A 27,725-nucleotide genomic window follows, 5' to 3' on the forward strand; every position below is an offset into this window, starting at 1 on the left:
GGTTGGACATGATGAACAATTTCTTCCCCCTGAAGGTTGTCAAGGCTTGTCCCAGGCTGCCCAGGGCAGTGGTAGAGTCCTCACTCCTTGAAGGGGTTTCAAAGCTGGACGCAGTACTCCCAGGGGAGGTCTCACCAGAGCAGAGTGGCAGAACCACCTCTCTCATCCTGCTGGCCAGGCTGCACCCTTTCACCTCACCCCCTTTAACTGCTTGAAAGCAGCAAACCAACCTTTTTGCCTCCAGCCTCATAGCCTGGCTGTGGAGCTGCCTCCCAAAGCAGGCAGCTGAGGAGGCTCAGCCCCAGCCCCCTTCTTTTGATGTGGAGGTTCTTCGCCCCCCATCTCCAGCCCCAGCCTCTCTTTGTGCTGGGAGCACAGACACCATCAGCCTGCTCCCAGCTCCTCACATTGATTACACTGTATTAGGAAATGCTAAATTATTTATCAGCCTTTCTGACTTGTGATTAGTGTAAAGCTGTTCCTGGATGCAAATTGGAATTGTAATTAGACATGTAAGGAAGCCAGCATCTGAAACCTGGTTTGTTGTGGTGGGTTTTTCTCCCCACCCCCCCCTCCCCTCTCCCTTGAAGCAGTGTAAGGTGCTTTTCCTCCTTTTGTAGCCTGCCTGATTATCAAAGAACACTTTGCACACAAAAATCCCCCATCAGTTTATTGAAAGCCAGAGACAAGTTTCCCCCACCTGCTCAGGGAGCTGAGGCTGGTCATCAGGCTGCCAGGATTTGAGAGCTAGCTGCAGGCTCCACTTCTCCAACAGGAGCTTGATTTTATCCCTGGAAGGGGAAGGCCAGCTCCCCACCTCTGCTGATTGATTAGTCAGCTTTGACTGAAGCAATTCCTCAGCAGAGCTGTGCTGTAACCCTCCCCCTCTACCCCTTTCTGCAAACGGAGTGAGGAGAAAACCTCTTTGGCAGGTAGAGGAGTGGCAACAGCCACCACAAGTTGGCTTTTTTCACTTGGAAGATGCTCTGGCTTCAGGCACTGCCCTGCCAATTCCCTTCAGTTCTGGGGGGGGCAACATTAACATCTCAGAGGCCTTTCCAGTGCTGTAAGAAGTTTGAGTACTCTCAGAGCTTATGGTTAGCCAACTGCAAGTTGCAATCAGCTCTTGAGGAGGTGCTTGTGGGGGGGCTCTTTTTGTTTTGGTCCTACTTCAAAGTAATTAGCTCAAACCAACCCAATTTGTGCTTGCTCCATCAGTGACTCACCTTCAACCCCCTCCCCTCACCCTGCTCAGGGCACAGCTAATCTACCCAGCACCAGGATGCGCTCTTCTAAGGCTGCAGCATGAGAGATCCCACAACAGCTACTACAAGCAGAAGTAAAACTTCTCTGCCCTTACCCTTTCATCCACCTCCTTACCCTTGTATCCACCTCCTTACCCTTGTATCCACCTCCTTACCCTTGTATCCACCTCCTTACCCTTGTATCCACCTCCTTGCTTGAGCCAGGCTTTGAGCACACGGACAGAAACCAGAGGCTGCAGGACCCCGCTGATCGGAGAGGGAAAGAGGGAGACCAGTGACCACGTCACTCAAGTTGTGCTGGAGCTTTCATTTTAATTATCCAGCCCTCTCATTCATAGCTGTATTTAAAAGTTGCCCCTGAAGTCCAGGAGACCCTGAGTGTCAAGCCCTGAGCTGCCCAGATTGCTTCTCACCCCAAGACGTCAAAGCGCTCGGCGCATCCACCTTGCCAACCTCCGCTGCCCGCCCTCCAGGGACAGCGGGGGAGAAGGGAAGAGACACCACATGCATCAGAAGCAGGAGAACCAAGCCAAGTGCCATTATCCCTGCTGGAATCCAGCCAAGACCCTCTCCTCCTGCCCCTTGGGATTAGCACAGCAGCGAAGTCAGTTCCAAACAGGGTTTGGAGAGCCCGGGTTAAACTCGCAAGCAGCCCTGCTGCGAGCGCTTGCTCCCAGGCCCTCACCGCAGCCCCGCTCCCACTAACACCAGGCCCCAAACTGCCTCCATGCCTGTGTCTGGAGACCCTCAGCCACGCAGAGGAGCGGGAGAGAATGCTCCAGGCATCGGGACAGGCACGTCTGTGGCTCCAAGGATGCAGTGCCAAGCGCTGGGCCACGCCAGAGGCGGCGGCGGCGGCTCAGCTCTCGCCCAGCGCCTGCAGCACTTTGGCGTTGAGCGAGGAGGAGGAGTGCAGGGTCACCCCCGGCGCCCCGATGCTGGTCTCCCAGCACTCAAACCCACAGGCACACAAGTCTTCCTTGGCTGCTTCCATGGCCAGCAGGGAGGTGTCTGCCAAGAGGAAGGCAAGAGCAGCCGGTTAGACATCACAAGGAGCCTGAAGCAGGCGGTGGTGTGCCCCCCGGAGCAGGCCCTGGAGGTCTGACGCGCAGCAGTGAACCAGCCCTGCGTGACACCACGCTGCTCTGCTCCCTGTCCCCCACCCCTGCCCTGGCTCCCCAGCCAGCAAGAGGATGGGGCCAACTCTGCTCAAGACATAGGTGGTTGTGGCCAAAGGTCAAACAACAGCCTGGAGAAGTGCAGCCCCAGAGGGGAATCTGCTCAATGCTCAGCAAGAGCTAAAGGAGCTGTGGGGGGCGAGAGGCTGGGGCCAGACTCTTGTCATTGGTGCCCAGGGACCGGACAAGGGGCAATGGGCACAAACTGGAACCCAGGAGGTTCCACCTGAACAGGAGGAGAAACTTCTTTGGTGTGAGGCTGCTGGAGGCCTGGAGCAGGCTGCCCAGAGAGGTTGTGGAGTCTCATTTTCTGGAGAGCTTCCAAACCCCCCTGACCATTGTGCTCCTGGGCAAGCTGCTGTGGGTGCCCCCTGCTTGAGCTGGGGGGTTGCACTGGATGATCTCCAGAGCTCCCTTCCAGCCCTCACCCTGCTGGGAGTCTGTGATCCCACCACAGCCATAGGAGGGGGAGGCATTGCATCCCTCTGCTCCCACAGTGGATCCCGCTGGAAGAGGGGAAGGATGCTGAGGGTGAGCAGCAGGTTACTGACCTGGTCTCAGCAGGGTGATGCCACAGCCACCTCCACCAGCCCCTGTCAGTTTGCTGTGCAGCCCATGGGATGCTGTCACCTGGCACAGCCTGTCCAGGGAGGGGTGGCCGACTCCAATGACGCTCAGGTGGTGCTGGTTGATGTCAAAGAGCTCCTGAAGGCAACCACAGGTGGGTTAGGTGAGCACACTGCAGCAAAGAGGCTCTTCACACCTGAGGCTCCCTCCTCAGGGGGGTGCAGAGGAGCTGCCCTGCTTCCCCATCTCATTTCTGCAGGGACTTCACCCCTCACCACATCTCAGAGCCCAGAGACCCAGGGCAGCAAGGTCAAGGCCACAGTCTGAGCCTGGAGCTTCTCCTCCCTCCCTTGTGGTGCTGCTGCCCATCACAGTGCCACTGCTACAGCAGCTTCTGGGCCTCCTGGGGACACCCTGACGACCACAGGCTGCCAGGGGGATGTATTTCAGGTGCCAAATCAGAGCTGCTGCTGGTGCTTCCCAACCACTTCACCCCTCCCCTGCCACAGCAGTACAGAGCAGGACACCATGCAAGCCCAGCTGCTGGCTGTGGGAAAGGCACCAAGCCAGCATCCCTCAGGCCTGGCTGTCACCCTGCCCTGCTCTGCAGCCCTTCCAGCTGAGCTACATCCAGAGGCCTTCTGACACAGCCAGATGCTGGCTGCTGAGGTGACATGACATGGAGCCACCTCCCAACGTCTGCTTCGTGCAGCACTTCCCCCTCCTCCTGGGCAGGGCCTGGGCTGCCAGCCAAGGGACCTCTCCCAGGCACCATGCTGGGAACCTGGCACCCAGCTCGAGAGGGTCCTCCCTCTGGGGAGAGTCCTCCAAGCAGAGCTGTGCAGTTCTGGTGAGCTGAGGTTGTGCCATGCTGCTCCAGCCAGCCACAAGCCTGCTGGTCCTGCAGAAGGCTGCCGTGGCACTGCAGCCCAAGTGGCCCAGAGGATGGACAGCACCACACAGAGGTGGGAGTTAAAAGCTTGACCCACACTCAGAGTGAGCCTGGGGCAGGGCCAGGAATCATCACAAGGCCCTCAAACCCCACAGTGTCCTCCCAGCTCAGCAGCAATGGCAGCAGCCCAGTCTCAGTAATGCTGCCCTGGGACACCCAGCTCACATTCATCTTTTGGGGGGGCATTCAGAAGAGAGTGAGCAGGGGTCAAGGGAGCTTCTCTTCCCCTTCTACTCTGCCCCAGTGAGGCCACATCTGGAGCCCTGGGTCCAGTTTTGGCCTTCCCAGTACAAGAGAGACAGGGAGCTACTGGAGAGAGCCCAGTGGAGGCTATGAAGGTGCTGAGGGGCCTGGAGCATCTCTGTGAGGAGGAAAGGCTGAGAGCCCTGGGGCTGTTGAGCCTGGAGAAGAGCAGCCCCAGAGGGGAGCTGATCAATGCTCAGCCAGAGCTGAAGGAGCTGTGGGGGGCAGGAGGATGGGGCCAGGCACTTCTCAGTGGTGCCCAGGGACAGGACAAGGGGCAGGGGGCACAATGTGGAACCTAGGAGCTTCCATCTGAACAGGAGGAGAAACTCCTTTGGTGTGAGGCTGCTGGAGGCCTGGAGCAGGCTGCCCAGAGAGGTTGTGGAGTCTCCTTCTCTGGTGAGCTTCCAAACCCCCCTGGCCATTGTGCTCCTGGGCAAGCTGCTGGGGGTGCCCCTGGGTGACCTGCAGAGCTCCCTTCCAACTTCCCCCATGCTGGATTCTGTGATCTCCCCAGAGCATGGTGGCTGTCCCAGAGGGTGTCACAAGCAGGGAGCCAGCCCCAGAGTGGCTCCTGTGCTCCCTCCAGCAGCTCCCAGCTCTCCGGGAGGGAGCTGGCAGGCGTCGGTCACAGCACCCCTCAGCTCTGCAGGGGTCTCCTGCCAACCCCACACAGGAGGGGACCGTGCAGAGAGACCTCCTCTGCCCCTCTCCAGAGCATTTCTGCACCCCCTCCAAACAAATGCAAGGAGGTGAAGGTGGCAGGCACAGGCAGAGCCCATCCATCACAAGCCCTGTGCTGGCTTGGACACACGTCCATCTCCAGGCCTCCTGACATGCCTGAGTGAGGGCACAGCACTGCCTGTGATGATCCAAGACACCTGTCATCTCCTGATCCAAAACCTGCCAGGAGTCTGATGACAGCTTATGACACACTAGACTAGTTCCATGGTTCAAACACAACCCTGTCCAGAGCTGCACATCTCAGAAAACAGCCAAATAAATCTCTCTCTATCTGCTGCATATCATCAGCTCTGCCTCCCAGGGCTCCTCAAGCACAAGACAAGAACAGATCCAAGACAGAAACCTGCTCACTGCAGCACTGCTGCCTGGGCTTTGTATACAAGGCTGCTCTGGCACCTTTCATGGGAGGACCTCAAAGCACCCCTCAAATTAACCCTCCTCTCCTCTTCCCCAGCAGCCTGAGCAATAAAGCACTGAAGTGGAGAGGAGCTGTCTGAAGCTGGGCTGCAATGACTCCACATCTCCCTCAGATAATGCCAGTTCAGCCCTTACTAGGGTGGATCCCAGCCTGATAGGTAGTGAACCCCCTCCCCCCCCCATCCTGGTGTGAAGGGGGCAGAAGGGCTTTGCTGTAAATCCCATGGGAGATTTTCCCCTCCTTGCTGCAGTGCCAGCAGCAGCTCATTCCCATGCAGCCTGGAGTGAAGAGGAGAAGCTGCACCAGCTCCCAGAAGCTGCAGCAGCCCCCTGCTAAGAGCAGCCCTCCCACCGAGCTGGGACAGCAGCTCTGTCCCAGCCCAGGGCCCTCTCCTGGAGCATGCTCATGGCTGTGGAGGTGACAGCATGCCAGCAAGAGCAAGGACAGGCAGAGGTCCTTCTGGGAGGCCTGAGGGGTGGGGATTCAGATGCCAGCAAGGAACTGCCTCACTGGTACCAACTGGCTGGTGACTGCCCAAGCCACCTGGCACCCAGTGCCAGGCCAGGTTGGCCTCAGCTGGGAAGCTGCCACACATCCTCACTCCATGGTTGCATCAATTGGTATTCCAGCTAGCTCAGCACTGCAAAAAACCAGCTTCCTCCCCTTGGAAGCATGCTCCCCCCACACCCCAGCAGCCTCTCCTGCTTCCACCAAAGCCAAGACAAACACAGCTCTCTGCATGCACCTCATGCATCAACGTCAGGGCAGCTCTGGGCACGACTCTGTCTGTTATCCTCTGGAGCCAGAATGAGTGCAGAGCAATGGGAGCTGGCTCCTAACCAGTCCATCACAAACCAGGGCCTGCTGGGCTCTCTGCTCTTCCCTCCAGCCTTGGCAATGACAAAGCAGCTGGTTCACAGCCAGTGAGTGCCAGAGCCAGCGTGGCTGGCCCTCGGTGCAGTGCCTTGGCCTGATCTCACTCCACGTTCCACAGCAAAGGGAAACAAAACCACCAGAGCCACAGGTCCTCAGAGCACCAGGGCCACTCCCTCCCTCCCTGGGCACCACTGTGGTGCCCATCAGCATCTTCTGTGGGGCAACAAAGGTGGGGAAGGGTCTGGAGAAACAGGGCTGGGGAGGAGCAGCTGAGGCTGGTCAGCCTGGAAGAGTCTGAGGGGAGAGCTCACTGCTCTCTACAGCTCCCTGCAAGGAGCTTGCAGTGAGGTGGGGGTTGGTCTCTCCTCCCTAGTATCAGAGGATAGAAGGAGAGGAAATGGCCTGAAATTGTGCTAGGGGAGGGTTGGATTGGAGAGGAGGAACAATTTCTTTGCTGCAAGAGTGGTCAGGGACTGGAACAGGCTGCCCAGGGAGGTGGTGGAGTCCCTATCCCTGGAGCTGTTCAAGAAACCTGTGGCCATGGCACTTGGGGCCAGGGTTTGATGGCCATGGTGGTCTTAGGGCAATGATTGGCTCTTCAGAGAGCTTTCCCAAGCCAAAGAAATCCATGACTCTGCCCCTTGGCTCCAGGAAGAGCACTGAAAGCAGCACACACAGCCTGTGGCTTCACTCAGAACATTTCCTGCTGGCTGGGCTTCTTGTTTTTCTGTTTCCTGAGGCCTTAATGTTCTTTAAATGACATTTTGATGTCCAACAGGATCTAAAACTACTGATGACCAAGCCCCTTACCTCCAGCAGAGAGTAATCCTCTGGGGATGGATTTGCAGGCATCGCTTCCAGAAGGCTTTGGCACTCCTGAGAAATGGCATCGATGGAGTCCAGCACCGGCTGCATTATGGCAGGGAACTGAGGGGGAAGATGGCAGCAGAGTGGTTGCTACTGGGGAAACTGGTCCCAGTCTCTTTCAGCTCACCCCCACCCCCCCACCTGGGGCTGCTCCTTCACAGCCAAACCCACTGCAGAGGCTGGCGAGTTGCTCCAAGCGCCAGAAAGCGGAGGAGAAGAGCCCAGAGGAAGGAACTCCTCCTGCCCTGGCTGCACACTGCTGAGTTCTGTGGCAAGTGCTGCAGGAAAGGAGCTGAGCTGAGCTGATCCCCTATCCCCAGGGCAGCTGGGCCTTAGCTAGCAGCAGGTAGGAACACTGACCATGAGACCTGCAGTCCCACATAGAGAGCTGAGCTTGTGAGGGTCACCTCCCCACCCCAGAGCAGCCCCAGCTAGCAGCAGGTAGGAACACTGACCATGAGACCTGCATCCCACACAGAGAGCTGAGCTTGTGAGGGTCACCTCCCCACCCCAGAGCAGCCCCAGCCAGCAGCAGGTAGGAACACTGACCATGAGACCTGCATCCCACACAGAGAGCTGAGCTTGTGAGGGTCACCTCCCCACCCCAGAGCAGCCCTAGCTAGCAGCAGGTAGGAACACTGACCATGAGACCTGCAGTCCCACATAGAGAGCTGAGCTTGTGAGGGTCACCTCCCCACCCCAGAGCAGCCCCAGCTAGCAGCAGGTAGGAACACTGACCATGAGACCTGCATCCCACACAGAGAGCTGAGCTTGTGAGGGTCATCTCCCCACCCCAGAGCAGCCCCAGCTAGCAGCAGGTAGGAACACTGACCATGAGACCTGCATCCCACACAGAGAGCTGAGCTTGTGAGGGTCACCTCCCCACCCCAGAGCAGCCCCAGCTAGCAGCAGGTAGGAACACTGACCATGAGACCTGCATCCCACACAGAGAGCTGAGCTTGTGAGGGTCACCTCCCCACCCCAGAGCAGCCCCAGCTAGCAGCAGGTAGGAACACTGACCATGAGACCTGCATCCCACACAGAGAGCTGAGCTTGTGAGGGTCACCTCCCCACCCCAGAGCAGCCCTAGCTAGCAGCAGGTAGGAACACTGACCATGAGACCTGCATCCCACACAAGGAGAGCTGAGCTTGTGAGGGTCACCTCCCCACCCCAGAGCAGCCCCAGCTAGCAGCAGGTAGGAACACTGACCATGAGACCTGCATCCCACACAAGGAGAGCTGAGCTTGTGAGGGTCACCTCCCCACCCCAGAGCAGCCCTAGCTAGCAGCAGGTAGGAACACTGACCATGAGACCTGCATCCCACACAGAGAGCTGAGCTTGTGAGGATCACCTCCCCACCCCAGAGCAGCCCCAGCTAGCAGCAGGTAGGAACACTGACCATGAGACCTGCATCCCACACAAGGAGAGCTGAGCTTGTGAGGATCACCTCCCCACCCCAGAGCAGCCCCAGCTAGCAGCAGGTAGGAACACTGACCATGAGACCTGCATCCCACACAGAGAGCTGAGCTTGTGAGGATCACCTCCCCACCCCAGAGCAGCCCCAGCTAGCAGCAGGTAGGAACACTGACCATGAGACCTGCATCCCACACAGAGAGCTGAGCTTGTGAGGGTCATCTCCCCACCCCAGAGCAGCACACATAGATCCAGAGACTGGTTTGGGTTGGAAGGGGCCTTAAAGATCCTTTAGTTCCAACCCCTTGCCATGGGCAGGGCCTCCTCCCACTCAACCAGGCTGCTCGAGGGCCAGTCCAGCCTGGCTTTGAACACTTTCAGGGAGGGGGCATCCACAACCTCCCTGGGCAGGCTCCACCCTTGTGAGAGCACACAGGCACTGCACCTTCAGGAGCTTCTCCTTGACACCAGCCACCAGCACCTTGGTGCTTCGAGGGACTCTTGTGTTGGTCAGCAAGATCCTCAGCATTGGCACCCTGGAAGAAACAAGAGACATCTCCTTGTCCTTTGTCTTCACAGCCCCTCCTGCAACCCCTGAGGCCCAGCCACAGTCCCTCCTGCAGCACCCAAGGCCCAGCCACAGCCCCTCCTGCAGCTCCCAAGGCCCAGCCACAGTCCCTCCTGCAGCTCCCAAGGCCCAGCCACAGTCCCTCCTGCAGCTCCCAAGGCCCAGCCACAGTCCCTCCTGCAGCTCCCAAGGCCCAGCCACAGCCCCTCCTGCAGCTCCCAAGGCCCAGCCACAGCCCCTCCTGCAGCTCCCAAGGCCCAGCCACAGCCCCTCCTGCAGCTCCCAAGGCCCAGCCACAGTCCCTCCTGCAGCTCCCAAGGCCCAGCCACAGCCCCTCCTGCAGCTCCCAAGGCCCAGCCACAGCCCCTCCTGCAGCTCCCAAGGCCCAGCCACAGCCCCTCCTGCAGCTCCCAAGGCCCAGCCACAGTCCCTCCTGCAGCTCCCAAGGCCCAGCCACAGCCCCTCCTGCAGCTCCCAAGGCCCAGCCACAGTCCCTCCTGCAGCTCCCAAGGCCCAGCCACAGTCCCTCCTGCAGCTCCCAAGGCCCAGCCACAGCCCCTCCTGCAGCTCCCAAGGCCCATTGGAGAGCCAGACACTCAAGATGAAGGAGTCCTATTAGCTTCAAGACAGTTAAGCAGGTGCTAAAGTGCTGGTTGGGCTCAGCCTTGTTCCTCTTGGATACCAGGAACAACTGGAGCAGGGCTATAAATAGGACTGCAAGATATTTACTGAAATCCATGCTTTTGAAGCAAATTCTCCCCTTTGAAATACTCTCCACAGGCCCAGCCAGTTGCCATTAACTGCTAACAGAGCAATTTCATGCACTGGGAAAGGTTTTAATGGAGTCAGACCAGACTCCAGTGGCAGGAGGGACCAGGCATGACTTGGCTTTGTCTCCCCCAGCTTGGTTTTTTTGGTTTGCCCTTTATTTTTTCCCCCCACCCAGTCCTTCCCCCACCACCAGGTGAAGCAAGAGGATTCCCCCTCCCCTCCACCCCCCACCTTTTCCCTGCAGTGTCATTTGCTGCCAGGAGCAGATCTGCTCCTGCTGCCCATAATGCCATGAAATTAATATTGATCCTCTGCAAGGCCTTCAGCTCGTGTCAGATAATGACCAAGCAGTGCATTGTTCCCCCCTCCACCCCAGACCAAGGCAACACTCAAGCTACCCACACCCATGGCAAAGCTCTGGCTACAAAGCCCTCTGCCATGCTGTTGGTGATCTGCCATCCACCCACCTCCCACCCCCTGCAGCCCCCCCCAAAGCCTCTAGGATTCAGTAAAAGAATCATTTTGGCTGGAAGAGACCTCTAAGATCACTGAATCCAACCCTCAACTCAACCACCATGGCCCCAGGTGCCATGGCCACAGGTTTCTTGAACACCTCCAGGGATGGGGACTCCACCACCTCCCTGGGCAGCCTGTGCCAATGCCTGCAGCAAAGAACTTTTTCCTCCTCTCCAACCTCACCTTCCCCTGCCACAACTTCAGGCCATTTCCTCTCCTTCTATCCTCTGATGCTAGGGAGAAGAGACCAACCCCCACCTCACTGCAAGCTCCTTTCAGGGAGCTGTAGAGAGCAGTGAGGTCTCCCCTCAGCCTCCTCTCCTCCAGGCTGAACACCCCCAGCTGCTCCTCCCCAGCCCTGTCCTCCAGACCCTTCCCCAGCTTTGCTGCCCTCCTCTGGAGCCCTCCTTGGAGCGAGGGGCCCCAAACTGAACCCAGCATTCCAGGTGCAGCCAAATTCCACTCCCCCCACCCCCTCCCCCTCCTCTGCCCAGTGTTATTTTCCCCCTGCAGCCTTACCTCTTTAAGGGCATGATTTTGCCTGACTGGTATCGCAGGGCTCCACCTAAAGTAAAGCACAAGCATTGTCTCGGCGGCAACAGCCAGCAGAGAGAGAGAGAGAGAGAGAGAGGAAACCCAGCACAAGAGACAGAAGGTCTTTCATCTTCAGAACCTCACCCAGAGCATATGACAGTAATTGCAAAGAAACACCAGCTAAATGAGCCATGTTCTCAGACAGCATGAATCTGCCTAGCCCAGCTGACTTAATGAGAGGCTCTGGCCGGACGTCGTTAACCTGCTGCCGCTCCCCTTCGCTCTCCTCTCCTCCAAGAGCACATGAAAGATTTGGCTTTTCAAAAGGCAAAAGGAAGAGTTTGGGCAGCATTAAATCTTCACTGGGGGGTGGGGGTGGAAATATAGCTAAGAAGAAGGCAGCAGCAATTGCCTGGGGCAAAGGCAAAGCAGGCAGGTTTCAGGCCGGCCCGGCCGGGCGCGCTCCCGTCGGCAGCCCGGCCTCCGGTGGGGAATTTCATTGTCCAGGAGGAATGCCTCACTTGGCTCCCACTTTCAGAGAGCCACTGTGATTAGGTCTCATTAGAAAGATTATTAAAAGTCCCCAAGGACACTTCCAAAGCACTTGGAGGTCTCTGTTAATTGAAGCTAAATGACAGCTGTCCAACTGCATTTGCTGCGTGGGACAGGATTCGGTCTCTTTGTTCACGCCGCAGTCTTCAAACAGCAGCTCTGTGCAGCAGGGTCTCTGCCCCCCCATGGCACCTGCCTTGGGGGGGGACGACACTGAGCTCAAGTGTTACTGCAGCAAGTCCCCAGCAACCCAGCTGGCTCCAGTCCCAGCTTCCAGATGGGACAAAACAAGACAGGGATGGATTCCTTCCACTCAGGGGACCTGAATTTGGGAGCTTCTGTTGCACTTCAGCAACCCGCTCCAGGCTTGGCCCCGCAGCCATCCCATCCCAACCCAACCTTGGTGCTGGCAGAAATGCAACTTGTGGCATCTGCTCAAGCCCTTCCCACAGCTGAGGCACACTCTGCAGTGGAGGAGGGAGAGGTGGCTGCTGCCCTGCCAGCCCCTGCTCGGCGGCAGGGAGCAGCACACAGACGTACCCCAGGTAGCCACGGCGTTGTCCACGCCTGAGGGGGTGCCGTGGATCACTCGCTCCCCCTGGAAGGCCCAGGTGTTGATCAGAGTCAGCTCTTCTTCTGTCCACCTGAAAGGCAAGAAAATGATCCAGCACACAACAGAAACCAGCAGGTGTGGAGCAACAGTGAGAAGCAGCAGAGGATCACAGTATCGGGGAGCTGTTCAGGTTGGAAAAGACCTTCCAGGTCATCCAGGCCAACCCTTAACCCAGCACTGCCAGGCCACCACTGAACCATGGCCCTCAGCACCACAGCTCCAGGGCTCTGAAGCCCCTCTCAGGGACAGGGACTCCCCTACTGGCCTGGGCAGCCTGGCCTTGACAACCCTTGTGAGGAAGACATTGTTCCTCATGTCCAACCTAAACCTTCCCTGGGGAAACTTGGAGGCTGTTTCCTCTTGTCCTGTCTTGGGAGAAGAGCCCAGCCCCCACCTCACTCCAACCTCCTTCCAGGGAGTTGCAGAGAGCCAAAAGCCCTCAGCCTCCTTTCCTCCAGGCTGAACAACCCCAGTTCCCTCAGCTGCTCCTCAGCAGCCCTGTTTCTCCAGACCAGCTTTGTTACCCTGCTCTGGAGCCCCTCAATGTTCTTCTTGGGCTGAGGGACCTGAAACCAAACCCAGGTGGGGCCTCCCCAGTGCTAAGCAGAGAAATGCAGCAGGATCTACACAAGGCTAGCAGCACCACAAATCCCTTCAGTGGAGAGCAGGTCTCACCATTTGCCAGCACTGCTCTGCCAGGCAGGCTGCAGGAACACAGCCAGCCCCACCAGGGGAACCGGCTCTGCTCCACGGCACCACGGGGCACAGCCACTGCCCGGCGCTCCCGCCGCCGGCCGGCAGCCAGGCAGGGAGCAGATCCACGGAGAAGATCCCAGCCCTGGCCCAGTGAAGATCAAACTGACCTGAGCACAAGCCCAGACCCATCCCCACCTCCTCCACACTGGCCTCTTTCCACACACCCTGACCTAAGACCCTGCCCAGCGGCGGGCAGCTGAGCGTGTTTATGGCAGGCAGGATGTGAGAAGGGCAGAGTCAAGAGTTGCATTTCACACGTTGCAGCCACAGGAGCCTCCCAAAGTGGGTCAAAAGGTGCAGTTAGAATTGGTTTACTATCTCCAAAAGGCTTTGATTTCTCTTCTTTGTGTGAGGGGATTAGCACCGGGTGCTGGCACTTAAAAAGCACAGACGGGAAGCAAATGCAGATCCAGAAGGTGTTGTGCTGAAAACACAAAACTGGGGCTTGCTGCTGCCTGAAAAAGCAGCCACACAAACTGGGGAAGTGCTTGGAGGAGTTGAAATGCTGGCAGGAAGCGTTTGGTGCTGGGTCAGGCTCGGCAAGGATCAAGGCCCCTGCCTGAACACACTAATTAAGGGGCTGCAGCAACACAAAAAGCCAACAGCGAGCTGCCAGTGACAAAGCAATTGCTGGCTGCCACTTCCCTGCACTTCCAGCGCAGCGATTCCTCCCTCAGCATCCCTCTCAACACCCCACTGGCTCCAGGCCTGTAAGGCAGGCACCCCCACAACTCACCAGAGTCTACTTCAAACCCACCCACTCAGTCCCTCGGCATGGAGCATTACACAAAATCCCAGCGTGGTAGGGCTGGGAGAGACCTCTGGAGATCAAGCCCACAGCCCCAGCTCAAGCAGGGGCACCCCCAGCAGCTTGCCCAGGAGCACAAGGGCCAGGGGGGTTTGGAAGCTCTGCAGAGGAGGAGACTCCACAACCTCTCTGGGCAGCCTGCTCCAGGCCTCCAGCAGCCTCACACCAAAGAAGTTTCTCCTCCTGGTCAGATGGAGCCTTCTGGGATCCAGTTTGTGCCCATTGCCCCTTGTCCTGTCCCTGGGCACTGCTGACAAGAGTCTGGCCCCAGCCTCTTGCTCCCCACAGGTCCTTTAGCTCTTGCAGAGCATTGAGCAGATCCCCTCTCAGGCTGCTCTTCTCCAGCATCTCAAACCCTGGTACCCTAAAGGAAGCTCAATACAGGTGGGCAGAGACCTAACCCCCTTGCACCCTGCTGTGACACACTCCAACTCACACAGGCACCCAAATGCCCACCTCTGAGCCTCCCCTGGTAGGCAGCACTGCCTGCCCTGCAGTCCAGACACGCAGCATGTGTGCCAAGCTACCATTCCAGCAGCCTAATGCACCATGGTATCAGTCCCAGCCTCTGCAGGGATCAGAGCTGCTGCTTGGTGCAGCAAGAGCACACAGCCAGCAGGCTGTGGGGCTCAGAATGGTAGGGGGTGGAAGGGACCTCTGGAGATCTTCCAGTCCAACCCCCTGCCAAAGCAGGTTCACCTAGAGAAGGTCACACAGGAACAGGTCTGGGGGGGTTGGGAATGTCTGCAGTGATGGAGACTCCACTCCCTGTCTGGGCAGCCTGCTCCAGGGCTCCCTCCCCCTTAAATTCAAGGAGTTCCCCTTCATCTTCAGATGGAATTCCTTATGTCCCAGTTTGTGCCTGCTACCCCTTGTCCTGGCCTTGGGCACCACTGATAAAAGCCTGGTGGCATCCTCCCTTGAAGTATTGATCAGATTCCCCCCTGAGGCTCCTCTCTCTGGACCCCAAAGCCCCAATTCCCTCAGCCTTTCACAGGCTCACCAAGGTTGGAAGAGACCTCAAAGATCATCAAGTCCAAGCTGGCACCACCGACCTCACGACTGGACCACTTCCTCCTCAGAGCTGTTCCAGTCCCCTCAGCACCTTTCCTCACAAACCAGAGCATGGAGCAGGGGCACAAACACGAGGTATGGCCAAAGAAAAACCCCATCCCACCCCCTGTGAAACCAAAGCAGCCACTGCCAGGGCGAGGCAGAAGGCCTGAGAGCTGCCTGCTTGGCTGGCAAGCCGCCGCCGCCTTTAAATCCCCGCTTCCCCGGGGCCTCAGCTGAACATCTTTATCCTTCCCCCACCCCCATACACACACACCTTTCATTTCAGTTGCCAATATTTAAGCTGAGAGGCATCCAGGCAAACAGCTCACACTGGCACTCCTCAAAATAGCAGTGCAGGTTGCTGCAAACCACTTGGGTTTCATCCTCTTTGGGAGCCTGCGACTCCTCCCCGCGCGGGAGGCGGCGCGGCGCGCTGTTCTTTTCTTGCCACCTTCAGCAGACATAAACCCCCCTCCCCAACCCCAACAGCCCAGCCTTCTGAAGTCTGACACCCCCCCATCTCTCACTTCCCCCTCTGCTCTGCCAGGGGAATCAAAAACCCCCACCACAACACAGCAAACCAAGAGGCTGTGCTCAAGCTGAAGGCTGAGCGGGGGACGGAGGCATCCGCGCTGCTCTTTCGTTTCGCCCCGTGGCGAGATCGGCTGCAGAGCCAAGGATAAGCTGCTCTGCTCTAGGATTGTGTTTCTAGGTCTCCTCCCCACCCCCCAACATCACTCCCCTCCTCATGCTGTCTCACTTTCAGCCCCAACCCCTGCCCCCCAAAAAAAGGATCCACTGATGAAAAGTTGCACCTGGCCCCGGAGCGCACAATGGAGGCTTCTGCTGCTCCAGCTGCCAGAGGAGTCCCTAACACAGAGCCCCCTCAGACACCCAGCTCAGCTCCAAGGGCAGAAGGAAAGACATTCTCTTTCACCAGCCACTGATAAAGGGGAAATCTGGGCAGGAGATCAGGAGGAAATGTAGCAAAGTGGGGGGGGGGGTGGGGGAAGAAATCCATGTGAAAACACACAGGGGGGAAAAAAAACCCAAACCAGAAAGGATCCAAAACTGGAGGAGTCAAAAGCAAAACCTGGAAGATGCTCAGGGATAGAGAGGCATCAGAGGATCTAAAACAAACACACACAACTAACTCCATTAGAGGGCTGGCAAAATAAAGCTCTTTTTTGGGGGGGGTTAAGCCTTTCACTTCAGAGAGTGCAGGGATTTAGAGGCGCCTGAGCTGGAAAGTGAAAAGCATCACTGAGCAGAATGAGGTCTGCTCCAGCCCAAGTCCTACACTGGCCAAGGGAAGTGGGGCAAGTTTGACCCAGTGCCTGCATCCAGCTGCTTGGATCAAGAGAGGAAAACTGTAAAGAAATGATTTAGAGGTCAGAGCCCTGGAACAGGGCAGCTCTCTGCTGCTGGGAGCACAAGGCAGGGACAGGAGAGGACAGGAAAGGAGCAGGGCTCAGGGTGCCACCACTGCAGCCACAGCCCAGGGCAGGGACAGAAGGCAAAGGAGCTGGGCTCAGGATGCCACCACTGCAGCCACAGCCCAGGGCAGGGACAGAAGGGAAAGGAGCAGGGCTCAGGATGCCACCACTGCAGCCACAGCCCAGGGCAGGGACAGAAGGGAAAGGAGCAGGGCTCAGGATGCCACCACTGCACCCACAGCCCAGGGCAGGGACAGAAGGGAAAGGAGCAGGGCTCAGGATGCCACCACTGCACCCACAGCCCAGGGCAGGGACAGAAGGGAAAGGAGCAGGGCTCAGGATGCCACCACTGCACCCACAGCCCAGGGCAGGGACAGAAGGGAAAGGAGCTGGGCTCAGGATGCCACCACTGCAGCCACAGCCCAGGGCAGGGACAGAAGGGAAAGGAGCAGGGCTCAGGATGCCACCACTGCAGTCACAGCCCAGGGCAGGGACAGAAGGGAAAGGAGCAGGGCTCAGGATGCCACCACTGCAGCCACAGCCCAGGGCAGGGACAGAAGGGAAAGGAGCTGGGCTCAGGGTGCCACAGCCTATGAGTTAGCCAGAGAGACCAAGAGAGGGGCCAGGGCCACAATCTGTGCAGGTAAAAGCAAAGCTGGGCCATGGGGAGCCATGGAGGGAGGCCTCCCTGATGCAATGAGTTACCTGGCTGTGGACTCTCCCTCCTTCAGAGGGCAGGAGATGGCTCCACAGGCTGTCAGCAGGGCTGCAGCCAGGCAGACAGCATAGGCAGCACTGGAACCCAGCCCTGCTCCAGTGGGCAGCTGGGACCACACCACTAGGTCCAGGTTTGGAACATCTCTGAAAGAGAAACAGACAGGCTGTGACAACAGCACAAGAACTCCATCAGGATGCCAGTCAGGATGGATGGCAGGTTGGAAACTGGCACCATCAGCACATGCACAGGCACCACACTCACATGGGGCTCAGCAGGGTTGGGTCCCTGCAGCTGAGTGGCCTCACTAAAGCCACTGTGGCAGAACAAAGCCCTGCTGAATTGGAGCTGTGATTAGCACAGCTTGTCAAGCTGCTAGCAGGGGCACTCAGGAACTAAATACTTGAGCAGCTCCACAAAGGGACCCTTCTAAGTGAAGCATAAATATCCCCAACCTTCCCCCACTCCCCCCTCATAAATACCCCTGTTTCACCTTCTCACCAGCTTGGCACTGCAGTGGGATGCAGGGTTACAGCCAGTGGGGAAGATGAAACAGGCACACCTGCCCCTTTCCCCCACTGACCTGCCCCTGGGTTGGGTTTCAGCCCCCAGCATCAAACCCAGGAGCTTTCACAGGCTGCTGAGTGACAGGAGCTCTGAACTGATGGTTTCAGAGCAGGCTGATGACAGCCCCACTGCTGTCACCAAGCAGCTTGGAGACTGTCAAGCCAAGCAGGCTGCAGCAGCACATCACAACTCTTTAACCTCTGATTCCTCTGTGATGAACATTGAGGGCAGGTTCTGACTTGAGTTAAAAAAGAAACACACAATTGTTTAGCCTGGAAAAGACCTTTCAAGTCATCCACTCCAACCATCAACCCAGCACTGCCAGGGGCACCACTAAACCATGGCCCTCAGCACCACATCTCCACAGCTCTGAAACCCCTTCAGGGATGGAGACTCCACCACTGCCCTGGGCAGCCTGGGCCAGGCCTTGACAACCCTTTCAGGGCAGAAATTGCTCCTCATGTCCAACCTAAACCTTCCATGGGGCAACTTGAGGCCATTTCCTCTCATCCTGTCACTTGCTGTGGGGTAGAACAGCTTCACAAGAACAATGGTGCTGACCTGAGCCCCTTGTCCAGAAACCTCCACTGGTGGTATCAACAGTGCTGGTCAAGCTCAGAAGCTGGGGCAGCCCTGAGCTGTGGTTATCCCAAGTTCTGACATTTGTAGGACTGTTCAGTCCAGAAGAGAGACCAGACTGAGCTCAGCTAGTGAGCATGGTGTGCTTCTGTAGCAGTCTTTCTAACCTCATCCAGGACAAACTCAGCTGCCTGCTGGAGGCAAGGCTGTCTGTCTCTGCTTCTGATGATGAACTGCTCTGATTTAAACACCTCAGAGTCTAAACAGCAGCATATTATTCCCAGCCACCTGCTTGGGACCCCCTCCCCCACCAAACAGCATCCCCCAAGGTGCTCAGAACTGAAGTGAGCCAAGATTCTTGGTGATTCCTTGCCTTGCCTCAAAGATTGGGTTTCTTCATGTGGAGCAAGGAGTGAACAGAAGTCAAGACAGGAGGCTTACTTTGAGGCAGGAAGGGAGCCTTACCCATGCTTAGCTGAAATAGCCAGGTACATATAAAGAAAGGCAAGAGTAGCAAGGCTCTCAGGAGCTGAGGCTCTGGCAGCAATTCCAGCAAACTCCCTCAGTGTCTCCAGCTGCTCTGTGCTGGGGGCCTTAGAGCCATCGAGGTCAGCTATGGAAGCAAGCAGGGGAGAAGTTAAAACCCTTGGAAACCAGGGAACTGGGAAGCTTAGAAGAAGGATTTACAACAACAACATCTCCTCTCCCAGCAGGCAGAAACAGACTGATCTAATGGCAGATTTCCCCTGCAAACTTCCTGCCTGTGGGTTCATGATAAGGGAAAAGGCAAGCTTCCCAGAGTTTTCACCCTCCCCACCTGCAGCTTGTTCCAGCACCACTTCCCAGGGCACCCACCCATCACTATGCAAAACCTGGCAAGTCACAAACTCTTTATCAAAGAGGAAGACATATTCTGATGCACTTTACACCAGTCTGGACTCCAAAGAGCCAGGAGCAGGCATCAGGGTGAGAGGACTTTTGGTCAGTGCTGAAAGAGGTTGCCAGTGCTCTGGCTCAGACTTTGTTCTGCCTTCTACTAAGCAAACAGTGGTCGTGAGGATCACAGGAGTTAATGCCAGATGCCCCCAAAAGAAATAGCACAGCCAGCAGGCTCTGCTTAGCACAAGATGCTACACAAACTCCAGCATGGGCTGGCATGAGGCAGGAAAAGAGGCAGGAAAACAGGCCTCATATCCCTGCCTTCCCTGAGAGCCCTCAACTCAGGCCAGCTTCAGGGAGACCCCTCCCCTTGTCCCACCAGCAGTAATACCCCCGGATGTGGTCCCTGTCTGGCTCCTGCATGGATTACCACACTGCCTGAGCTACAGCAGAGTAGAACAAGTCCCTGGGAACCTGAAACAGAAGGCCACAGTGAGGGCCACTCTTGGTACCAGAGTATGAGGCAGGTCACAAGAGACACAGGGTGTGCAGGGCCGTGTTAGTCACACACACACTGAGCATGGTCAGAGACAACAAGGCCAAGCAACACTCTGCAGGGGGAAGAAATAACCCTGAGGGGTCCTAGTGCAGTCACCTCGTGGGGGGCCTCCCCAGCATAGTCACAGGGTAGAAGCTGTCCAGAAGGACCAAGAGCCCCACGAGGCACCCGGGCAGCGTTTTCTCCCTGCCAGCTTTGCTTGCCTGTAAACCCCTTGCGCAGAGCCTGGAGGCGAAGGGTGTCCCAGCTCCTCTCAAGTCCGACACCGGGCAGACGGACACAGATCTTGCCCTCCCTGCAGGGCCTCAGCCGGAGGAAGGTCCTAAGGTCTAACGCCACGGCCAAAGCCACCTATATGTGAGGAGAAAAGGCCTCAGGGGACAAGAAGGGGAGCCGGGCCGGAGCCTCGGACCCCCGGGCGGCGGCGGGCCCCTTACCTTGCCGTGCACCACGGCGTGCTCCCCGTGGAGGATCGCCTTGCCCGGGGCGGACAGCACCAAGCTCCGCTCCCACATCTCGCCCGGCAGGACTCAGCCTCTCAGAGACTCCCGCGCTGCCACCCCCGGCTCGGCTGCCAGACCGCAGCCGCTCAGACTGACAGCGTCGCCCACCAATAGGAGTCGGGCTCTGCCCCGCCCTCTTTGCTTTTGAACCAATAAAAGTGCTTCTGGCGTGGGCGGGAGTTGATAGAGGCCAATGAGAAGACGGCAGCATGGAGTGGTGCGGCGCTGGGGTGACAGCGAGGGGAGGGACGGTGGCCGCGGAGGGTCAAGACGCGAGGGCCCGTGGCTACGGCGGCCGGGAGGGATGATGCTGTGGCGGGTGATGGCGGTCGCGGCGGCGAGCCGAGGCCTGCGCGGAGCGCTGGGGCGGCGGCAGCGGAGCGGGGCGGGCAGGTGAGTGCGGGGTCCGGGAGGGAAAGGGCCGGCCTCACTGTCCCCCTCTCACGGCCTGCTCTTCCACGGCCCCGACAGCGGCCCCGACAGCGGCCCCTCCGAGCGCCGCCCCCGCAGCGAGCGCACCCCAAAAATCTACACGAAGACGGGAGACGCAGGTAGTGACCGGGGGTGCTGGGGACACAGGCATCGGCAGGGCCCGGCCTGAACCCCGCGGGCCAGGCCCGGCCTCTGAGCACACCCCCGGGCCTTCTCCAAAGGCTTCTCCAGCACCTTCACCGGGGAGCGGAGGCCGAAGGGTGACCGGATCTTCGAAGCCCTGGGAGCCACGGATGAACTGAGCTCGGCCATCGGGTAATCCCCCTGCCGCAGGACCCCCTCCCGGTGCTGGGTAGAGAGGGTCTGTGGAGGCCCAGCCATGTCTTAGGCTCACCTAAGAGCCCTGGCCATAGGCAGGCCAAACCCAGGCCCTCCACATGCACACAGGCCTTGAGACATCATCCCAGCCCCCTTGCTGTGGGCGTCTGCAGGGCTTCCTCTAACATTAAGAAGTTCCCCCAGCACCCAGCAGGAGGGAAGGCAATATACTTTGGGCCAAACCCCAAGTAACAGGGAATAGGACAAAGAGAAACGGCCTCAAGTTGCCCCAGGGGAGGATTAGGTTGGACATGGATGGGGTGCTTGGTGCCATGGTTTAGTTGATTAGTTAGTGTTAGATGATAGGTTGGACTCGATGATCTCAAAGGTCTCTTCCAACCTGGTTAACTCTGTTCTATGAGGGACAATTTCCTCCCTAAAGGGGTTGTCAAGGTCTGGCCCAGGCAGCCCAGGGCAGTGGTGGAGTCCCCATCCCTGGAGGGGTTTCAGAGCCATGAAGATGTGCTGAGGGCCATGGTTTAGTGGTGCCCTGGCAGTGCTGGGTTAAGGGTTGGACTGGATGAGCTGAAAAGTCTCTTCCAAGCACGATGATTTCAGTGTTTGCATGAAACTTCTCTGGAGGGTGGCACTGACAGCCAGCCAGGTGTGTCCAGAATCTTTGTTACTCATGTGCAAGACACACACAATGGTGGTAACATTTTCATTTCCAGCTAAATCTGGTTTTGGGGGGTTGGTTTGTTTGCTTTTTACCCTAGGCTGGCTGGTGAATTTAGCAGTGAAAAGGGCCATGAGTTCCTTGAACAACTTCACAAAGTGAGTATTGATAATCCTCAGCCAGTGCAGTCACTGCCTCTGTGTTATTGAAATGTGTTCCTAAACCCTTCAGTGCTCCCCCTGGCACACAAGGACTTAATAAATTTAGTCTTGAAGTAAATCACTACTGAAGACTCTGACCCTTGATTGCTCTCTTGATAAATCTTCACAAGGCCCAGCAATTTCTAAAGGGTGGGGGCCAAGGAGATGAAGCCAGGCTCTTGTCAGTGTTGCCCAGTGACAGGACAAGGGGCAGTGGGCACAAACTGGAACCCAGGAGGCTCCATCTGAACAGGAGGAGAAATGTTTTGGTGTGAGGGTGCTGGAGGCCTGGAGCAGGCTGCCCAGAGAGGTTGGGGAGTCTCCTTCTCTGCAGAGCTTCCAAGGCCACCTGGATATTGTGTTCCTGGGCAAGCTGCTGTGGGTGCCCCTGCTTGAGCAGGGGGTTGGACTGGATGACCTCCAGAGCTCCCTTCCAACCCACACCCTGCTGGGATGCAGGGACAACGTGAAACAAAGTTCATTAACCAAGAAGGAAAGTGGTAGATCAATTGGTTGGTTAGGGACAGACCAACACATCTTAATTTCTTCAGACCTGCTGCTGTACAGGGTTAGGGTCAGAATTCTTGTTGTCACCTAGCCTTGGATGTGAAACTGGGGCAAAGCAAGCACCTGGGCACCACCATGGGAGGCAGGTCCTGCTGTGGCCCTCTGCCAGCTTTGCTGGTCAGCTTCCCTCTGCACAAGAATGCAGCAGGAGCTTTCAAGGTCATGTAGTCTAGCCCCACAACAGTCAGCAGGGTCATCTGCAACTAGAGCAGGCTGCTCACAGCCCCATGACCTCATCTGCAGTGGTTCCAGGCATAGGATGTCTGCCACCTCTCTGGGCACCCTGGGCCAGGCTCTCCCCACCCTCAGCGTCAAACATTTCTCCCTTCTCTCCACTCTGAATCTCCCTCTTTTAGTTTCAAACCATCCCCCCTTGCCCTGTCACACCAGGGCCTGCTCAAAAGCCTGTCCCCAGCTTATTCTGCTCAGCCCCTTTAAGCACTGAAAGGTCACCAGAAGGCCTCCCTGGAGCCTCCTCTTCATGCCAAGCTTTCCCAGGCTGTGGTAAGCTGTTCCTCTCGGAAGCGGTCGTGCCACCAAGCCAGGGCTGCCTGGCAGCTCTTTGTCACTGCTTTTCTTCCAGAGGTGGCTGGTTTGCTGTCCTAACACAGATGATGGGAGCAGTCTGCTTTCTGCTAAGTCAGCCAGGGTGGTTTCATGTGCCAGTGAAAAGAGGAACAGGCACTAAGCTGGCTTCTCATCAAGCAATTAGGGAGCACTTACCTGATCCCCCCCCTGCCAGCAGGCAGGGGATGATGAACAACAAGGGGTCGGCACTTCTTTCATCAGCACAACCAGCTGTCACCTCCCAGAGCTTGCTGCACTTGTACTGGAGCATCAAAGGCTGCTTAATGAAAGTGCTTGTTTGTGTTTGTGTGTGTCCTGATTGCCACATCTAGGTCCAGTGCATGCTGCAGGATGTGGGCTCCAACCTCGCCACACCGCTCTCCTCAGCCAGGGAGGCTCACCTGAGTAAGCCCCCCCAAGAGTTCATAGGGTGGTGTGGTTTGGGTTGGGAGAGACCTTAAAGAGCATCTAGTTCCAACCCCCAGCCATGGGCAGGGACACCTTCCCCCAGCCCAGGTTGCTCAAGGCCTCATCCAGTGCTGGCCTTGAACACCTCCAGGGAGGAGGCATCCACAGCCTCCCTGGGCAGCCTGTGCCAGTGTCTCCCCACCCTCACTGCAAAGAATTTCTTCCTAATCTCCAGTCTCAATCTGCCCTCTTCCACCTCAAAGCCATCCCCCCACCTTGTCCTATCACATGTAAAAAGTCCCTCCCCAGCTCTCCTGTAGCCCCTTCAGGTACTGGAAGGCTGCTCTGATTCCCTGGGATCGCAGTTGGAACACAGCCATCCTGTCCCAGCCTGCTGCTGGGGATGCTCTTCTCTCTGCTGTGTGGTATTTGAGGCTGCCCTGGGGCTGCTCTGTGTGTCTGGGTGCTGAATGAAGTCACACAAGGTTTATGTGACCCTTAAGTGCTGCCCCAGCCCTGGCACCAAGGCACAGCTGCTGAACGAGCAGCCAGCCCTGCCCCAGCAGGAGGGAGCTTTTGGGATGCTTCCTTAGAATCACAGAATCATTTAGGTTGGAAAAGACCTCTTAGAGACATCAGGTCCAACCTTCTCTATCTAACACCTCCATGGCCACTAAACCATGCTCTGAAGTGCCACATTTGCTCCTTTCCTGAACACCTCCAGGGATGGTGACTCCACCACCTGCCTGGGCAGCCTGCTCCAATGCCTGACCACTCTTGCAAGAAAGAAATCCCTCCTGATACCCATCTAAACCTCCCCTGGTGCACCTCGAGGCCATGAACATAGCAAAGCAGAGCTCTGTCTGCAGGCTGAGTGCCTTCTGCACCTCTTTGAGCTGATTCTTTGCCCTGCAGGAAGAACATCTTTCAGTGAGAAGCCCATTCTGGAGCTGGAGCAGTGGATTGACAGCTACTCGGAGCAGCTTCCTCCTCTCAGAGCTTTCATCTTGCCGGTAGGTCCTGCCTGTGCCTCTTGCCACCTGCAGAGAGCTTCTTGTGTTAGGGTGCATCAGCTCTGCCACTTGCTGGGTCAGAACACCTTGTGAGCAGCAGTGTGCCCAGCAGTGTGCCCTTGTGGCCAAGAAGGCCAATGGCATCCTAGGGTGCATCAAGAAGAGCGTGGCCTGCAGGTCCGGCGAGGTTCTCCTCCCCTCTGCTCTGCCCTGGTGAGGCCACAGCTGGAGTACTGGGTCCAGTTCTGGGCTCCCCAGTTCAAAAAGGACAGGGGCTTGCTGGAGAGGGAACAGCCAAGGGCTGCAAAGATGCAGAGGGGACTGGAACAGCTCTGTGAGGAGGAAAGGCTGAGGGAATTGGGGCTTTACAGGCTGGAGAGGAGCAGCCTGAGGGGGGATCTCTTCAGTGCTGATCAATACTCCAAGGGTGGGTGTCAGGAGGATGGCACCAGGCTTTTTTCAGTGGTGCCCAGTGAGAGGACAAGGGGTAGTGGGCACAAAGTGAAATATAAGAAGCTCTTCTAAAGATGAGGAGGAACTCCTTGAATTAAGAGTGAGGGAGTCCTGGAGCAGGCTGCCCACAGAAGCGGTGGAGCCTCCGTCTCTGGAGACATTCCAAACCCACCTGGATGTGTTCCTGTGTGACCTTCCCTAGGTGACCCTGCCTTGGCAGGGGGGTTGGTGTGGATAATCTCCCGAGGTCCCTTCCAACCCTTAGCACTCTGTGATTCTGTGAGGCCAGTATTTGCCCAAACAGCAGAGGAAATGCAGCGAGAAGGACCTGGTTGAGCTTAAATTCCCACAGCATTCAGCCATCTCCTCCCAGCTGCTCAGCCCTTACCCAGGGCTCAGCTGCATGGGTGTGGGAGGTGTGCCCAGCTGTGGTGTGGCTGCAGGAGGAGCTGCCTGGCTCTGTGTGTGGGGCTCACAGGGGCTGCTGAGCTCCTTCTCTGTTGTTGCAGTCGGGAGGTAAAAGCAGCGCCGCTCTCCACCTGTGCCGAGCCGTCTGCCGCCGAGCTGAAAGGTGGTGAGTGTGGGGCTGGAGGGTCACAGCCACTGGGGAAAAGGTCATCAGGACACTACAGAGGGAGCAAACCATGGCAGGCAGAGCAGTCAGCCATGGCTGTGTTGTGCTCAGCTAGAGCCTCTCTGTGTGGATTAGTCGAATTCCAGCGGTGCAGTCAGCGAAAGGCAAGGCTGCTCCGCTCCCCTCCCCTCCCCTCAGCTGGGGCAGCTGAGAGCTGCAGAAGAGGAGCAGACAGCTCTCTGTTGAGATGCAGCAATGTGTGCAGCTCCCCTCTCTGGTTTGCTAACTGTGTTTGGGGGCTGGCAAACACAGAAGCACTGGCAGATGGGAGATCAGGGAAGCTTCAAGATGTTCCTGCCCACACCCACCTTGTCCCACTTAGCTGTCAGAGACAAAAACTCCCCTGGTGGAAGGGCTGTAGGAGAAGAAGTCTTGTCTGCTCCTTATGTAAATGACTTCCTGAACCTGCTCATCAGCACTTCTGGCTTGCTGGAGGTGCTTTGCTGAAGTTGCTGATGTGCAGGAAGGTGGTTTGGTGGATCTGCTCTGCTGGGGGGATTGCTCCTCTGACAGGATACACTGGAGCAGCGTCATCTCCAAACACCTAACATCACAGTCAGTGGCTTGGGGTCAGAAACAAGCTGGAAGGAGGGTTGTAGGCCAGCTGGGAGGTGAGGAGCAGCTCTGCCTCCTCCACAAAAGAAGGGTCCCTGTCTACCTGCAGAAAAGGACAAGGATCCTGCAGACTGCTGCCCTTGCTCAGTGGTACCTGGGCAGGAGAGGAGCTGAGCTGGAGTCCTCCAGAAGAGTTACAAAGCTCAGTTGCCTCATTAAAACCCACCACAGATGGATTCCCCTGGGGAAGGGAAGTGTTCTCAGTATTGAGTGGGGCTTCCAAGGGAGGCTGGGGGGGGAGGGGGGTGCAGGTTGGTGCTCCAGCAAATCCTTTGTGCATTCAGAGCTAGAAAGTGAAATGCAGTCCAACATCTCTGCTCTTTTCCTAGCGTGGTCCCTTTGGTTCAAGCAGGGGAAGCAGACCCAAATGTGGCCAAATACTTAAACAGGTAAACCAAAACAGTAATCCCAGCCCCTTTCTCTGTGTGCTGAAGTGTTGTGCCCTTAGTCTTGGGATCAGACTCTGGGGTTTGAGCTCTCAAGAACCTTCAGTTGTGGGACAAGATAAGTTCTGGAGAAGAGGAGGCTGAGGGGAGACCACCTGGCTCTCTGCAAGTCCCTGAAAGGAGGTTGGAGTTAGGTTGGTCTCTTCTCCCTACTAACAAGTGATAGGATGAGAGGAAATGGCCTTAATTTGCACCAGGGGAGGTTTAGGTTGGGCACTAGAAGAAACTTCTTCACTGAAAGGGCTCTCAGCCACTGGAAGAGGCTGCCCAGGGAGGTGGTTGAATCCTCACCCCTGGAGGGTGTTGAAAAGCCACGGAGCTGTGGTGCTGAGGGACATGGTGTAGGACTAGACCTGGTAAACTTAAGAGAATGGTTGGACTTGCTGATCTTAAAGGTCTTTTCCACCCCAAACAACTCTGTGATTCCATGAGATCTGTGGACTTTGACCCAGCAGCTTGTTCAAAAGCATCCCTGCAGGGCCTGTGTGTTGGCAGACACTGCTGCAGTGCTGAGGGAGCGGCGGAAGCCACTCTGGAACGAGCTCCTCCTGTGGTCCCCCTTTGCCTTCCCTCACCCTGCATTCTTGTGCTGGAAGCAGATGTGCTTTGCTGAGGAGCTGAGCATTGCTGGATGCAAGCACAGCTGAAGTCAGAAGTGGTCTCAGTGCTTTTCCTTTGTCCCCAGGCTGAGCGACTACCTCTTCGTTTTGGCACGCTACGCTGCCATGAAGGAAGGGAAGGAAGAGAAGATCTATATAAAGCCTGACCCATAACTGGGAGCTGGAATCTTTGTGCCCTTGCTCATGGGAAGCTAAATCCAGCAGACTGATTCCTCTCATCAAGGAAGGGCAGGAGAATGAGCCTGGGCTGGAAATGGGAGCTGCCAAGAACTTCCTGCTTCAGTGTTCCTAAGTCCCGTGAGGAACGGAGCTGTTCTGTCCTCTGGGCCTTGTCCAGCTAGCCCTACAGTGATGGCAGCAGAGCTGCCCAGAGAGTGCTTCCCTCTCTGGGAGACATCCAGAATCTTGCTGGAAGCCATCCTGTGCAACTTGCTGTAGGTGAACCTGCTGTGGCAGGGGGCTGGACTCCACCTCCAGAGGTCCCTTCCAACCCCTACCGTTCTGTGACTGTTGGCTGTGGGTTGGAGTTGGGGCAGGAGACCTCCACGAACTCCAAAGAATTGATTTCTAGGGATGTCTTCACTTCTCTGGGCAGTGGCAGGTGCTGTGGGAAGGCTCTGACAGGACTTTGGAGCTAAGAGGAGAAACCCATCAGGTTCTCCTTGTTAAGTTAGAGTGCTTACATGGAACAGCAGCTGTGCAGAGGTACAGGAACTGTGTCCAAAGCTCTGGAAGAATAAAAGTGATTCCCTTCTGTGCCCTTCCCTGTCACACTGAACACAGAGCCCAGGCTGCTTTGCTTTTCTGAGTTGCTTGCACTCCCTCAGCCCTGGCTGAAGC

General features: G+C 57.1%; 2 protein-coding genes across 2 annotated transcripts; one reads left to right on the forward strand and one right to left on the reverse strand.

The window, feature by feature from the left end:
- Window positions 1–2,115: 2,115 nt before the first annotated feature.
- MVK (mevalonate kinase) lies at window positions 2,116–20,004 on the reverse strand. The gene is made up of 10 exons (XM_054173013.1): window positions 19,871–20,004; window positions 19,637–19,784; window positions 18,461–18,608; window positions 16,840–16,995; window positions 12,006–12,109; window positions 10,899–10,944; window positions 8,970–9,060; window positions 7,054–7,170; window positions 2,995–3,148; window positions 2,116–2,276 (listed from the first exon to the last, which is right to left on the reverse strand). Exons 1-10 carry the CDS (start codon window positions 19,946–19,948, stop codon window positions 2,125–2,127), a joined length of 1,194 nt encoding a protein of 397 aa, XP_054028988.1. The 5' UTR covers window positions 19,949–20,004; the 3' UTR covers window positions 2,116–2,124.
- A 254-nt stretch (window positions 20,005–20,258) lies between these two features.
- MMAB (metabolism of cobalamin associated B) lies at window positions 20,259–27,163 on the forward strand. Its single transcript, XM_054173284.1, has 9 exons — window positions 20,259–20,329; window positions 20,408–20,487; window positions 20,590–20,683; window positions 21,463–21,520; window positions 23,029–23,101; window positions 24,020–24,117; window positions 25,080–25,144; window positions 26,149–26,208; window positions 26,951–27,163. The coding sequence occupies exons 1-9, from the start codon at window positions 20,259–20,261 to the stop codon at window positions 27,036–27,038; spliced, it is 687 nt and encodes a 228-aa protein (XP_054029259.1). The 3' UTR covers window positions 27,039–27,163.
- The last annotated feature ends 562 nt before the right edge of the window (window positions 27,164–27,725 follow it).

This window comes from Dryobates pubescens, chromosome 25, assembly GCF_014839835.1.
Source record: "Dryobates pubescens isolate bDryPub1 chromosome 25, bDryPub1.pri, whole genome shotgun sequence".
Lineage (NCBI taxonomy): Eukaryota > Metazoa > Chordata > Aves > Piciformes > Picidae > Dryobates > Dryobates pubescens.